The following is a 15,307-nucleotide window of genomic DNA, read 5'->3' as shown; positions in this document are numbered from 1 at the left end:
AGTCCAATTCCGCCCCGTCACACAGTGGCTCCCCAAACTGCGATAATGATTAGCGAGCGTAAAACTTAATGACGATACTCAACCGCCACGCCACGAGCGCGGCAGATGAGTTGCACGGTGTTCCGCCCTCAGTTTTGACACTTTCTAATGTGCTCTGATGAGCCGAGCGAGCCGTAAGCCGGCTCGCCGCGATAGAGTTGTGACGGAATTGTACGCTGGAAAATTATGTTACACCCGAATCCGGGCGGTCCCGGCCCAGTAATCAACTCGAAATTTAATGTGTGCCTCATCCATATTTATCTGCTCAACGATGGACGATGGATGTTCGATTTTTACACTGCGTTTGATAGCTTTCTTTCCCGTTGTCTTCAACTGGATCTCATCGGAAGCTGTAATTTTTTAAACATACCTTTTGTTTTTCATTCGGTTTGTAGGGATTCCTAGTCGGAGATCGGTAGGACACTGCTAATGTGGTGTTGTAGTGCGCGAATTAAGGGTACTTCCTGTAACATTGTGATCACTCGAACTTTCCAGTGAAAGACGGAAGCAGCCAGGTTTGCGTTCGGTGCGTCGGAAAAATCGAAAACAGTGCCAAATGATCCTCTGATGAGCCGGAATGGACGGTTCGGTACGCAAGATGCAACCGACGAAATTTATGCTCCACCGCTAGACAAAAGTGGCATCGCTCCGCGTACCGGGCCCGGTCACGGCGGGACAACTCGCTAATCACTCCTCGCTGAAGCCGGCAAACGTCAAGGCTGGGCCACGTGTTCCGCGACCGGTGACTTGATTCAATCATCTTTCCCCACCCCAGTGGCGTTGGTATTAATCGGACAAAAATTGCTACTACCGACGCTACTGATTTTCGGTGATGTTTCGTTGGTGAAAAGTGTGCGTGTGTGTGTGCGTGTATGTGTGCCAACCCTCAAATCAGCCAGTTATGTGTGGCCATCAGACTGAGCGGCCGGGTAGTGTAGCGTGAAGTGAGGGTTGTGTTGGGAAAAGTCAAATCACCCGACCCGAGGGGTTCCTCGCTTGCCGGTCACCAAGTCTCTCCGACGTTCGCCGCTTGGTTTTTGGACGCCCGCTTCACAACCGAAAAACAAAAATCCACCATGCAGCTGCCACAGACGTCGCTCAGTGTGTTCCTGGTGCTGCTGTTGCTGTTGTGCCACGAAAATAAATTCCACCGCTGGAAGGTGAACGCCGCCATCAGCGCCTTCCAGCCGACCATCTTCGACAACGCGCAGTGGCGCGTCATCTTTCACCTCTACCGCAACTTCACGATGATGATGGCCGGCCGGACCGGCCTGAAGACGAGCGGGAACTTTTTGCAGAAGAAAATCCCGGAAACCGTACCCTTCCCGTGCGATGTGGCGCTCGGTCGGAGCCACGAACCTCCGACCAGTGTGCACAAGCTTCGTCCCGGTAAGTTTCGCGAGTCGTGCTTCATTAGAAATGCATTTTGGGCTGCACTGGCAGCTCGCGATGGCGAAAGTTAAACGGCGGCGTCCGCAGAAAGTATGCCGGCGCGTTAAATATTGTTTGCCGAAAATTTGCATTCATCGAACATCGTCCGATGATGAAGACTCTTTGCATACACCACGTCGGGCACGCGGCACCCTTTGCAAAACACACCCCTTTCTGTACCAGCTAAACGAGTTATCGACTGGTGTTTCTGGAACGCGTGCCAACCGGGCGACGTGTCGTCTTTAAATGTCGGCCTAATGTGACACTGTTACGTAACACATTGTTCCACCGGCCGCTCGGTTTGCACTTGAACGGGACGGAATATTGTTGGTGTTCGTGAATATTGTTGTAATATTCCAGCCAGCATTGAGTCAAAAACTCAACAACCTTACTGACCAACAAGACCTGCCCCAAATTGTATGGGAGGGTGAATGAAGGTGAAAGAAATTCGAGATCATTACCGCGAACCGCTTACTACTAAACCGTTCCGAGCTGATTCATGGCGGCTAATCGAGACAGTTTGATCAGTAACAGCGAGGGTTGATTCGCTCCGAATCGTTAGCTGAAACAGTGTGGGAGGTTGTTGTGATGAAATATTGCTAAAAACAAAACCAAATATTTCTATGATGCTTATTTAACTATTAGTGATGTCAGCTTTAAAAATCTTAAATTTCAAGGAACTAACATCCCTACATAATATGGTGATGAACTATTTTATTTTATTTGTCACTCCTTTTTTATTGTGCAGCATGTTCCATATTTTTCACTTTAATATTTTTCAGCATGAACATTATGCAAAATGGTTTTAAATATCATACTTTTTGGTTAAAATTAACAATATTTACGACAATTTAATAGATCAGCTCTTGTCACATTAATAAAACATGAAAATTTTTAAATACTTCGTTGATGATCCTTGTTGGTCATTTTCTCGATTAGCTCAGCTTACATAATTTTATTAAATCCATTCTAGTTCTGGTCTTACAATATTTGTATCGTTTAGGAACGATTTTCTTCGTCACTTGTTTTTTCTTTCTTTACTTTATGAGTACCTTATTTTACAGAGAGCTGAATCTCCATATACTTTTCTTATACTATTAACTTCATTTGTTCAGATGCATCGTAGGAAATAAACCATTTTGAAAAATCCACATATTTAATCTTGTTGATGTCTTAGCTTTTGCAAAGGGGTCTTTCTTTATTAAGGAAGGAAGTAAAGGAGGGTCTTAAACATTTGGGATGAACATTCTTTTATTTAAAAAATATAATGAAAAAACGTAACAAATTCTCTTCAAAATTGATTGTTTCGCGATTTTTTTAATGAAACACCCTATCAAAATCGAAAATTCATTAAAGCTCTTTCTATGCAATTTTATTTGATAAATCTGCGTCATAAAAACTCTTGATTGGATAAGTAAGGACAAGGTTGCCATCTTATTGCAATAACTATAATTAAATGATTTGCATAAATCTTCGATACAATAACAGAAGATGTTTCTCGTCCCATTTAGTCGCAAAGAATCATAATGAACCATGTCAGCGCGCTCACGTATCAGATGAACAGCTAATGAACAGTTTCGTTTCTTAATTGGTGCCTTCCACATGCAATTAATTCCCGATATCGTCCGGACACGGATCTCACCATCCCTTCTCTCTATCCCCCGGTTAAAGGTGACATAAATGTAGTGGCGGCGATCGGCGATTCCGTCATCACCGCCAGCGGGGCGGCGGCTACCAGCTTCCTGCAGCTGTACACCGAAAACCGAGGCCTATCGTGGTGCATCGGTGGCCAGTGGGGCTGGCGGAACGCGACTACGTTGCCGAACATTTTGAAAATATTCAATCCCAAGGTGAGACGGGTGTGGGTGAAACAAAAAAAGGGTCTCGTTTTCCTAATGGTTGTGTACCGTTTTCTGCTGCAGCTCGTCGGGTATTCGTACCGAGACTCGTACAGCTTCCACTGGGACTCGCAGTTCAACAACGCAGAAATCGGTGCCATCTCGAAGGAGTTGCCACATATGGCCGCCCAGATGGTGAAGCGCATTCGCACCGATCCGCGCGTCAACTTCCGCCGGGACTGGAAGATGCTGACGATTACGATCGGCGGCAACGACATCTGCGCGTACGTGTGTACGCTCAAGGACCCGGAGTCGCTGCCGACGCAGCACCGGCGTTCCCTGCTGAAGATGCTGCGCTACCTGCGCGACAACTTGCCGCGAACGCTCGTCAACATCGTGTCCGTGCCGGACGTGTCGAAGGTGGTGTCGGTCAAGAAGAAGCCGATGATCTGCTGGATCCTACACCACGCCGAGTGTCCTTGCTGGGTTGGCCCGATGCACAACTCTACCAAAGAATCCCGAGCTAGGTTGGTATCTCCAGAGTGAATCTCTTTGCATTCCCGTAAATCTTCTGTGGCGACTCCTACGACAAACTCTCTTTCCAGATGGGCTCGCATACAAACGCAATACCGTAAGGTCGAGGAGGAGGTGGCCATGCTGGACGAGTTCCGTGGACTCGACGAGTTCGCCGTCGTACACCAGCCGTGGACGAGGAACCTTTCGGTGAGCATCTCACCCGGAGCTTAGTTTTATAGATCCACTATCTCACGTCAACAACGAAAACTTCTCCCGCTCGTTTCTGTTTTCGCAGCTCATGAAAGGGAACGAGGTCGACTACACGCTGCTTTCATACGACTGCTTCCATATGAGTCAGAAAGGCCATGCGTAAGTAGCACGCGCGTCTACACCGGGGAGGTCCGCCACTTCCTCTCCGGCGGTGTCATAATCCGAGCCATGATAAACCGATTTCTCCCCCCGTTTCCCAAACACAGACAAGCGGCCGTGGCTTACTGGAACAACCTGCTGGAGCCGCCGGGTAAGAAGAGCACCGGCTGGAAACCGGGCATCGACCTCTTCCGGTGTCCAACACAGGAATCTCCCTACATCTACACCTACGACAACAGCTAGGCCCCGGGAGTTCAAATCAGCTGTTCGGGTTTACTTCTTACCAAGAGGGGTATTTCAGATGGAAAGGAGTTGGATAAAAAATCGCGGGACGCAAGCAATGGAGGGGAGAGGGGGGAGTTTTACGAAAATAAAAGTCCGGTTCACAATGTTCGAAATACCAAGCGGAATCGGAATCGAAATCAAACACAAATGGTTACAATGAGTTATTTTATAAGCGTCCGGTTTATAGGCTACACACGAAGTCCAGAATTGGCCCTTTCGCTTTCCCGAATGCCTCCGCGTCTTCTCTTCTTCAGTCTCCTTTGTAGACCTACCCCTGATGGTCTCGTAAAATCCGCCTTCCACAGCCCGCCTTTGAATTCGTGAATGAAACTTACGTCCCCCGACAGCAAACTCCCTTACTTAGGTCATCAGAAATAAAAGTCCACAGTGAAAGCTGCCCTGCCCCAGTGCGGTTCTGTCTGTGTTCCCTAGACGCAGCGGCTAACGCTAGTTAGCTGCCAGCACAACCATCCCAAAAACGGCTCGCACCAACCAACGCACGATGAGATAATGTGCGCCCCCATCCGCAACTGTCAACCCGGTCGGTCCAAAACATATCGGGCAGCTTGTTTCATTCATAAAACGTACCACACCGGGGCGAGTGCCGGCTTGCCCCATCCCAGGACTGGTGGCGATCGACGGTAAGTAAACAACGATGTTTTATTTCGTTTTATTCGAATCGCCCTGTTGCCCTCCAGCGGTAGCCATGTTGTGTTAACCTTCTTTCTGCTTTTTCGTCGATGTTGTACACGATCGCGTTCAAACGGTTTGCGGCGTACCGCCGGGCTTATTTGGGATCGCCTGCGAAAGCGTCCCATGAGACACGTTCCGGCAGTGGCACAAGACGCAAGACCGCGGCCGAGCCGAGTGTGATGATTATGTCGACGGACTTGTCTTATTTCGGATGGATGTTTTTATATTTTTTTGCTCCATCCATCCACTTCTCCTCTTTCTCCGCGCGGCCTAGTTGGTCGGATTTGTTTTGGGGGAAAGAAAAACGAAACTCCAACAACAAACAGAAGTTAGCCACAGTGAGTCACGGTGGCGAGGCGCGAGACGAAGCGGCCACGGTTCGGTTTTGGCTTTTCGCACTCATAACGATCGCCCATTTCAAAGGTAATCAAGCGTTATGTTATCGAATTATAAAATGGGCCTCCACGGAGATGCCCTCTGGCAGCAGGAACCGAGACAGATAACCGCGCACCCGGGTGAAGAGAGTTTAAATGCTTTGTTTAACCTATAACGCATGGGTTCCTTGCATCTTTCGTTCCGGAGTCGCTGTCAAGAGTCATAGGAATGAAACATATTTGAAACAAGCTTTGAGCCATGCTTGATAGTAAAAATACACCTAAAGGAAATATAAACTTTTTAATGCTTTATTGTTAGTACGTTTTTAAATCGAATCGAAGTTTTTAATCGAAAAATATTATTGAACTAGCTTGACTCCCAGACGATGCTCGGTTAAGAAAGGGTGGAAAAAATGGTTGTATTTTTAACTCTTTAACTGAGAGCTGTATTTTTATGGTTGTTCAAAAGTTATGCTTTCTTTATTTGAAATACTTGCAGGAAGCACCTCTTGAAATGCAGTTCTAGACATGACTTTCCACTATCTATTGTATTTCTATATTTCTATATGTTTTTAAGTTGTTTTGAAAGGTCTAATTTAATAGTTACGATTAAGACATGTTTAAAATGATTGATATGTAATCGTTTCTCCCATGTTGTACAACTTTTGATGAATACACCTTGACATATCTCGCTCGCATTGGAGTACAGTAGTAGCAATGCAAACATACGCAGGTTGATGGTTACATATATTCATTAGTACCGTATATGAGCCTAAATTTTGGCTTATATCAATCTAAATTTCGAAATTGTTTCGATTTGTCATTGTTCTACGTAAAGACTACCGAAAGTTGTAGACAACCTTTAGTTTGTGTGACACAAATAAAGAGGTTGTTCATTCTTATGAAGTGCTGTTTTTGTTTTGTTAAGTTTATTCATATTTGTTTTGTTCGTGTTAGGAAAACTGAATTTCATATACAAAATTAGGATTTTATCAAAACCTAGTGATCAAACAAATCTTCAAAAACATCTATAGTGCTTCAATTTAATGAGAGAAAAATAACAGAATCGAGGGGTTCAGTATTGGTCGACTTGTTAGTGTAAACAAAACTCCCTACAAAAGCAAAGGAAAGATATGCAATAGATGATATTTATACTGATGTGTCTACAGTATGATAAAAATGTAAAAAAAATATCACCTAATGCAAAAACATAAAGTTTATGGACTTTATGGTTTTGCATTAGGTGATTTTTTTGAAGAAAAGGGTTAGGTAAACTAGTACTACTACTAGTAACTAATAGAACTACTAGTATTTTAACTATTCAGTGCCAAATACAAGTCATAACTGTTGGAAATATAAGCACCAAAGATGGCAAAATATTGCATTTGACAAAATTAATTTTCTTTAAGGCGATTACAACATAAGCCCATCAGAACTGCACCAACCAACTCGTCACCTGTCCTATCAACCGGTTGCAATCGATTCGGTTTCGATCCTCGGAACTGCGGTAAACCAACCCCTTCGTGGCATCATATAACACCGACACACTGTACAAAGTGTGCTACAAAGTGTCGCTGGCACAACCGCAAAACGGCTGCAATTGCTGGCCCATATCATATAAGGCCATCGTCGCTCGCACGCGCGCCAAACTAGCGAAATGGGCCGTCTTTGGCCGTGGAGAAAAACGGAGAAGTGTCCCGCACGGTGATCAGTTTATTTTACACACATTGAATAACTCGCTCCCGTTGCAGTTACGTATAATTGCGACATTACGGGCGTACTTCGGTCGGGTTCGCGCAGGTAGGCGTGTGTATCGTAAATGATTTACTGCCGTCGATCTAACGCGATCAAACGGTTTTAGTGGAAGGAGGAAACCCAAGGCGAGTTTTAAAGGTTTATTACCCCCAACTTTAATACTGACAGTACAATAGATTCACTTGGGTCACTTACAACTGTAAGCCGTGCAATGAGGAGAAACGAAATGGCTCCATTGTTGCCCGTAGTCCTTCATTTAACGTTTTTTTTTAGTGTTTGCTTTGGTAACTTACTCCTTACGTTCCTTTAATAGTGGAATGATAGTATAGAGCAACGCATTCTAAAATAGAAACTCGTCTAAGAGTTCATTTCACCAAATCATTTGATTTCAAATGAAACTCCAATTAGGATACGGATTAGAGAAATATATGATATTGATATTGAAGGTCCTTTAGAAAAAAGTTCACAATTTGCATACTTTTCTCATTTTTTTTATCACAAAATTGCCTTAAAAATAGCATTTTTTTATTTTCCTTCTAATAAAGGTTTACCCGTATTTACTCGGCATTTTGGGCAAAGCTTTCTCTCATGACAATAAACATTAAATGAACCTAAATTCTATTTAACATCACTAGAACGTTTACTTGAAACCAAGCTTGAGAATTTAGAAATTAGTTGTGTCTCACAAAATGTTTAACATAAAATTGCTTTAATTTAAGAAATCGTTGTTTTTATGACGCGAGGTTGAAAAACTTTGAAATTTTTAGAAGCTGGAATACAAATGTTTAAATTAGAAGCTATACTGTCGTGCGACCGAGATAACGCCGTAGAACAATGCATACATTTTGCAACAACCGAAAGTTACGAATCTGAAACACGCCGGGCTCAAGGTAGAAGACATTCGACTGCTTAACGATCCGTTTAATGTATATCAATAGTAGCGACACGCCGTCTGCGAATACGTTGCACCATTTGCCCTTCGTTCGATGTTTGCCATCATTGAGCACAAATAGTGCTTGAAGCCCTAAGCTCGGTTTTTGCAACTTGTGACTCCATAACGGTTTCACATAAATCTTTGGTATAGATTTAACTTGATTACTAAAAAAAACTAGCAGAAACAGTTTTTGCTGAACAGGTGATTTTAAAAAATTGTCAAATTTAAAGTAATTTAGGTAAGCATATTTCAACCACACTCCGACAAGAAGTTAAGAATTCCTACATTTTTTGCAAACACTCTGTAGCCCAAGTACTCGGTTAAAGCTCACCAAAATCAATACAAAAACTTTCGCAAAATATTAATCTGCATGCAGGGCCATTAGCGGCCACGTTCGCAGCACATGCCTCACTATCATGATGACATCGTTGCACATTTTACCTCGTTTTTGTCCCCACCCCTGACACGGACATTCACCGCACAGACCCGTGTCACCAAAGCGTGTGTGTGTGTGTGCGGGAGCATCGTCGCAAAGAGAATGCATGTATGCACAATTATGCGCGGCGACGAAATGGCACCAGAGAAAAAAACGTGGCTTTCAATGGACTTTCGACGAAACGACGACGAGAAAAAATCACGAATGAACCCAAACAGCATCCAACACCTGAGCAAAGGGTGAGCAATTTCTGAAGCACCTCGATGGAAAGGTAAGACAATGCGCAAATAAAGTGCAACACTTCACTGAACTCGATGACCTCCGTTTTGCAACGCCACTCGTGTGGCACGAAATATGTGGATAAACCAAAATCCAAGTACATGTTTGGTGCTTTCAAATTGTGCGAAATGTAGTAGATGATTTGAAAGAAAACTATAAATGCGAAAAACAACAACAGAAAGGCAAAACTTATTTTTTCGAGTAGAATTTGAATAGCACAAGGAATTAGGAAAATGGCATCTCTTCGAAAACACATTCTATAATCAAACTCCTCACACTTGTCTCCGAATCCATCACAATCTTGTTCAATGTGCGCCAAGTGCGTCATCATCTTGACGTTCTTATGCAAGCACTCTCTCGGTGGAGGTAAAAAATCAAAACGAACTGCGCTCCATTGACTGGAAGATCACTTATCACCATCATACAACCTATCACCGACATCAGCACCATCAGCTCCGTCATCATCATTATCCGGCACCATCGTCTTCATCGCGTGTTGATTAAACAATTTATGTTCCACTTCACACCGTACCACTGACATGGTTTCGTTTTCATTTATTAATTATCCTACAGATCGATACAGATTGCCTCATTTCATTTCATTTTCTCCGTGCGTTTTCCAACCTTACAAACTTACAACCTAATGAAAATTGCTCCAGCACTGAAATCGATTATGAAGAGATCCCGCTTGGTTGCATTAAAAACGAACTACTTCTTCCGCTAGCACCCTCGCTTTTCCCACGGTGGTCGAATTAAATAAGGTAGCAAAATAAATTATCACATCACGTTTGCGTTTGCCTAGTAGCGCCTGATTGTCAAGCAACGTCATCGTTTGATTTCCATTAGAATCACTACGTCTCCAAGACACTCTATATCTTTCTGTTCTTCTATCTTATTCCACTCATTTACTAGTTTCTTTTTTCTTTTACTCCGGCGGATACTAACTTCGCCCACTGTTATCGTACGTGTAGAGATACGGCGCCTCCTTGGTTGGGCATTTGAAGCTCTTGAAGATCGGCCGCCAGTTGGACGACTTCTTGCCGACGGGTTCGAGCATGTTGCTCCACAGTGCGGTGCCGGCATAGCTGAAAGATTTGTAAAGAGAGATTTGATTTGATTTGAAAGATTTAATAAAAAAAAATTGAAATGGTTGAAAACTAAGGAATCACAATAAACGTAGTAATCGTATAGAGTTGTAAATTGAGAAATAGAAAATCAATAAAATAAAGAATGATAAAAAATAGACATATAAAAATTATATTGAAAGATTTAATGTTACAGAAATCACAAAAAGGTAATCTATGCAAACTTGAGTAGTAAAACTAGCAAAAGACAAAACTTACGCATTTCCCTTCTGACTCATATGAAAACAATCATAGGAGAGAAGCGAATAATCCACATCCTTGCCATTCATTTCCATCTAAAAATTTACAAAAATAAACATTAGGAATCATTTCAAGACCTCGATGTTGGTATCTTTTTCGATCGTAACAACTAACCGTAACGTTTAGTGACCATGGCTGATAAACAACGGCAAATTCATCCAAACCACGAAATTCCGGAGATTCAGCAACCTCCTTCTCCATTTGTATGTATTGCGTCTGTATCCTGGCCCACCTAAGCGGATGGAGGGAAAATAGTGTTGATTGGAAAAACCCAACGTGATTTTGAAGGCTACAATGACTCAGACCACGTTACCTTTCCCTCGTGGCATCGCTCTGGTTGTACAGCTTGCCGATCCAGCAGGAGCACTCGCCATGGTGCAGCGATTGGCATGCGAACGGTTTCCGCTGCAGCATCACCACCTTCGCCACGCTCGGCACCGACACCAGGTTGACGAAGGTGCGCGGCATGTTGTCGCGCAGATAGCGCAGCGTCTTCAGCAGCCGCAACCGGTGCTTGGCCGGTAGCTGCTCCGGGAAGCGCATCGTGCAGACGAACGAGCAGATATCGTTGCCACCGATCGCGATCGTCACCAGCTTCCAGTCGCGCTTCCAGTCAACGCGCGGATCGCGCCGGATGCGCTGCACCATGGCCCGTGCCATGTATGGTATGTCGTACGAGACGGCTCCGATCTCGGCCATGTTGAACTGTGTGTCCGGGTGAAACGGGTACGCGTCACCGTACGAGTAGCCTACCAGCTGGAAAAGAAGCAATAAACCGACAGATTATTAGTCAAAGTTTTGCAAAAGAAAGCCGAAACACCACTGATTTTATTTAGTATTTTCGTTAGAATCTTAATCCTCATTTAATTAAGAATACTCCCAGGAAAGAAAATAAAACGTAAGTAAATAGATAGGAAAATAAAATACAAGAAAGCAAGTAAAATTTGGGGTCCGCGACAGCCGAGCGGTAGCGCCGGTTAGAAAATCGGCCCATGAGCGCCGGGGCTCACCACCTCGACGGCGTGGGTTCGAATCCCAACCGAGACCGGACCCTCCCCTGTACGAGAGGACTGACTATCCACGTACACATAGGGTAAAAGTCTCGTAAGCCCTTTACAGGGCAGGCATGACCAACAAGGTCGTTACGCCAAGAAGAAGAAGAAGTAAAATTTAAAAAAATGTTAAAAAATTGTATAAAAGAAAGTCTCATTTAAGAAAAGCTTTGAAATAATACATGAAAAATAAAATAAACCTTTCATTCATAATAAGAAACATTATTCAAAAAATAAAATAATAAAGAAGCAAAATTATATACAATAAGGAACATACCGTAAAATAAAAAACAAAAAAAGAAGCAAAAGTTTCAGTTAAAACAAAACAAAAAATATCCGATGACATTTTAAAATGGTAAAAAACAAAAAGGGTAATCGTTATGCAAAATACCACTCATAAGCATTAGCTGAATAACGTACGCCTTTCCTCGTCTTCTTCGCTGCCAGGAAAGTGCATCATTTTCCGGTCACTGTGTCATCGGAAGAAGCTGTGCCCAGTCTCGTCTGGCATGACGCAATTTGCAGGGTTCATATTTTCTTTACACCACGGCTACAGTTCGCGACCCGGCAAGTTGTAATTGGCCGTCCGCCAGAGCTCCGCGATCGCCACCAGGAGAAAGCAATCAATTTTCGCCCGAACGAGCGCCGTTTCGTTTGAGCGTGGAAAACTACGGCACACCGAGAAAAATATCAAAGTTCGCTCGAGTCGCGATCAAAGTTCACCGAATGGGCTCCGTAATGCTGTTAGGTCACTGGGAGGGATGCATACACTCACACACATACATACACTCGTTACGCATCTGCTCCCTCACCAAGGGTGGCAGGAAAAATGCTCTCCGAACGAGCAGCAAGCATTTACTAAATTCCAAAATTAATCATACTCAATTAACGAACCTTTAATTCAATTACTTCATCTACGTAGGGAAAGTAAGCGGTCAGATTGGCATCCGTTTTGAAGGGTTAACAAGATAATCACAGCGCCCGGAGTCGACCGGCGAGAGGTAAAAGGTTTCCCACAGGAAAGCCTACCGTTAGTTAGTGCTGTACTTAAAATTGATTCCTCTCACAAAGGGATGTCATTGGTTTTTAGCGAACGTGATTGCATCATAGAGAGTAGTTTGTTCAATTTTCCAGTAAAGAGTAAGCTGATTCACTTTCTCTTCTTTGTTTCGACGAATTTCTGCAATTATCGTCCTACACAAGTTAGAATGATTTGAACATAATTGTGTTTTTCAATTCTATCTCATTTGTATCGTCTACAACTTTTAAAAAACTCTTTTTTTTATTTCTTTTTTTACACGTCTGTCAAATTTTTGTTTTAGCCCATCAGAATTTGACCAAATTAAAATTTAATCCTATTAGCAACAATTGTCCTTATTGATTTATTAGATTATTCTTTAAAGAAGCAATTTTTTATCGATTTTAAATGCCACATGAATACTAATTGTAGTTGTGATATCTGTTTTGTAAAGGCAGTTTTTCTCAACAGCTTATAAGGAAGAGGAATATAAAATAACTAAAATGAAAAGCAATAACAATTCTTTTCCCTAAGGCAGTTTGCTATAACCATTTTAATCCTAATATTAACTACAGAGTCTTACACTAAAAGTACGATGAAAGTTATTTTTCAATGTACAAAGATACCTTCCTAAATAAGATTAAGTTTTACTACTTCTAAGGGAATATTTTGTTTTGTTATCGAACAATTAATGTCCATCAAGTGTTCATAAAAATACCAATTAATGTCCATTAAGAGATCACATCATAACATTCTGTTTACATGTTTAACATTTGGATGAAACTACGTAGCGTAATTGAGGGATAAAATAATTATACCCTTCGAAGCTTGATATATTTTATTGTCTACTACCTTCAACAAGGTTGAGGTTCAAATAATCTACAATAATGCCACAGAATGCTGTATACGATTATTGAAAGCTGATGTCTCAAGAAAAAGGTAAAATTGGTTCGTTGAAAATCTACTCATGAAACGTGGTGCAGTTGTTTGAGGTTCTAAAATTGACCAGGTTCAAATCATGTAAACAGGTTTCTTGAATGCTCCAGCGGACAATCACATTTCGCAAGGTATATAACAAGGTAAACGTGATGTTTTGGTAAGAGTCCCCACAACAAATGAAGAGGGCACAATTTTAAAAGGCTTTTTACTCGTACAGAACGGCTGCCGATTTCACAACGAGCGCTTCCAGCAGCTGCAATTGGCGGACGAACTATTGCACGCCGGCTGTTGCAACCGCCTGCCGCGTTTACCAGCCATCTTCGGAGGCGCAACACCCGAATCGAGTGCCGCTGATTTCGAAAGGCGCAATCGAAATCAAATAATGAGACCTCCGAAATGTTGCACCCGGACAGGCGGAGATGCTTGTACTTGACCAGTGTGCTTTGAACAAAACATTTCCATCCACAGAAGTGGCAAATTACAGCGAGCGGGATGCCGAGCGGTTTCCATCTAGACCCACTGTCCTACCTTCGGGTTGAACACCTTCAGTATGTTCGGCAGGGTGGTCACGTTGCGCCAGTCCCACTGCCCGCCGATGCTCCACGCCAGCCCCCGGTTCTCCATGTACAGGTCGAAGAAGCCGGACGCGGACGCCCCGGTGGCGGCCGTCAGCGAATCACCCATGGCCGCTATCACGTTGATATCACCTGTCACGAATGTCAAACCATCGATAAGAACGTCGTTCAACGATCTCTCACTCACACAAAATGCCCCACTCTCTACCTGGTCGCAGCTTGTGAACACTCGTTGGCACCCTGGGACTTCTGCCCAGCGAAACGTTGCACGGAAATGGCACTTCCGGAGGTACCCGGTCCTGGAGGAAGGATCCACTGGTGCGTTCGCCCGTCCGGCCCACGACGTTGAACATCCACGTGCGCAGGAACCGGAACACGGCTCGCATAGCGGTGCCATCCAGTAGCGTCGTCTGGTCTGTTGGATCCACGTAGCCAGTCCTTGGTATGGTCGCACCATAGACCGACGTCGTCACCGCCAGCAACACCAACACCAGCACGCTTCTTCGGAGCACCGGGCGACACTGTCGCAGGATCATTTTGTGGAACTAACTTTGCGACTACCTGTTGCACAGTAGAAGATATCTTATAAGTACAAGCAGGAGCTACTCTTCGACCCAAACTGTTACGAATCACAAGAGGGAATAATGAATGCATCGGCTTGAAACTAGGGAAATACGAAAGTGAAACACGGAGACGAAAGGATCGCTAACGGATCTTGCGCACGGATAAACCGGAACAGAAGAATTTCTCACTTAGTCACGATCGCAACGAAATTCCACCCGACGTCATCGAGCACTTCGTCATCGGAAGTGACCACAAACTGATTTTTCCGCAAGAGCTTATTGAGCTTTTTATATACCTAATTTGAGCATGAGTATGTCTTTAACGACATGTAAACACATAAAAAAACACAAACAATGAACATTAAGGAATCATTACAACTAGTCATCCTCATTAACATTAAGAAATAAAACATTAACGATAGTGGTACACTGTTCTTAATGAGTATTAAAGTTCAATTCTGGGTTCAAGGTTGTTACGACAGTTGTCAGAAGTACCAGAATATTCCGTTGAAATGGTTCTATACTTTTTTAAATTTTTACTCCACGCTAAACTTGACTATGCCAACAGAACCCTGCTCAAGATCCAGTTAATTTGATAGCAATGAAAAACAATTTAGTATTTAATATTATCATCAAATTTTGTAAACTAAATTTTAAGTTATAATAAACACTTGCCAAATATAACAGCAAATTATATTATAAAAAATCGTTTTTTCTACTGTAAAATACACTCAAACGTGGATGAAATAAAACTAATTCCATGTACACTTAATATAAACGCAACATTGTGCATGCATTTTACTAAAATCTAGTTGTCTTAAGCAAG

At 43.1% G+C, this 15,307-nt stretch overlaps 2 protein-coding genes across 2 annotated transcripts; one reads left to right on the top strand and one right to left on the bottom strand.

The window, feature by feature from the left end:
• The first annotated feature begins 1,115 nt into the window (after positions 1 to 1,115).
• Positions 1,116 to 4,436, top strand: LOC131265662 (phospholipase B1, membrane-associated-like). The gene is made up of 6 exons (XM_058267954.1): positions 1,116 to 1,428; positions 3,142 to 3,320; positions 3,393 to 3,835; positions 3,914 to 4,031; positions 4,120 to 4,193; positions 4,301 to 4,436. Exons 1-6 carry the CDS (start codon positions 1,116 to 1,118, stop codon positions 4,434 to 4,436), a joined length of 1,263 nt encoding a protein of 420 aa, XP_058123937.1.
• A 5,453-nt stretch (positions 4,437 to 9,889) lies between these two features.
• LOC131265653 (phospholipase B1, membrane-associated-like) lies at positions 9,890 to 14,454 on the bottom strand. Its single transcript, XM_058267943.1, has 6 exons — positions 14,127 to 14,454; positions 13,872 to 14,050; positions 10,648 to 11,090; positions 10,449 to 10,566; positions 10,293 to 10,369; positions 9,890 to 10,034 (listed from the first exon to the last, which is right to left on the bottom strand). Exons 1-6 carry the CDS (start codon positions 14,452 to 14,454, stop codon positions 9,890 to 9,892), a joined length of 1,290 nt encoding a protein of 429 aa, XP_058123926.1.
• Positions 14,455 to 15,307: the final 853 nt, after the last annotated feature.

Source organism: Anopheles coustani, chromosome 3 (genome assembly GCF_943734705.1).
Source record: "Anopheles coustani chromosome 3, idAnoCousDA_361_x.2, whole genome shotgun sequence".
Lineage (NCBI taxonomy): Eukaryota > Metazoa > Arthropoda > Insecta > Diptera > Culicidae > Anopheles > Anopheles coustani.
This window is presented reverse-complemented; position numbering and strand designations above follow the sequence as displayed.

What these genes read in the sequence shown, in the direction of transcription:
- LOC131265662 (XM_058267954.1), top strand. Translation starts at nt 1,116, where the DNA reads ATGCAGCTGCCACAGACGTCGCTCAGTGTGTTCCTGGTGCTGCTGTTG. An exon ending in TGAAAATATTCAATCCCAAG is followed by an intron (nt 3,321 to 3,392) that starts GTGAGACGGGTG and finishes TTTCTGCTGCAG; the next exon opens with CTCGTCGGGTATTCGTACCG. An exon ending in ATGAGTCAGAAAGGCCATGC is followed by an intron (nt 4,194 to 4,300) that starts GTAAGTAGCACG and finishes TCCCAAACACAG; the next exon opens with ACAAGCGGCCGTGGCTTACT.
- LOC131265653 (XM_058267943.1), bottom strand. Translation starts at nt 14,454, where the DNA reads ATGATCCTGCGACAGTGTCGCCCGGTGCTCCGAAGAAGCGTGCTGGTG. An exon ending in CATGGTCACTAAACGTTACG is followed by an intron (nt 10,370 to 10,448) that starts GTTAGTTGTTAC and finishes GTAAATTTTTAG; the next exon opens with ATGGAAATGAATGGCAAGGA. An exon ending in ATGAGTCAGAAGGGAAATGC is followed by an intron (nt 10,035 to 10,292) that starts GTAAGTTTTGTC and finishes CAAATCTTTCAG; the next exon opens with CTATGCCGGCACCGCACTGT.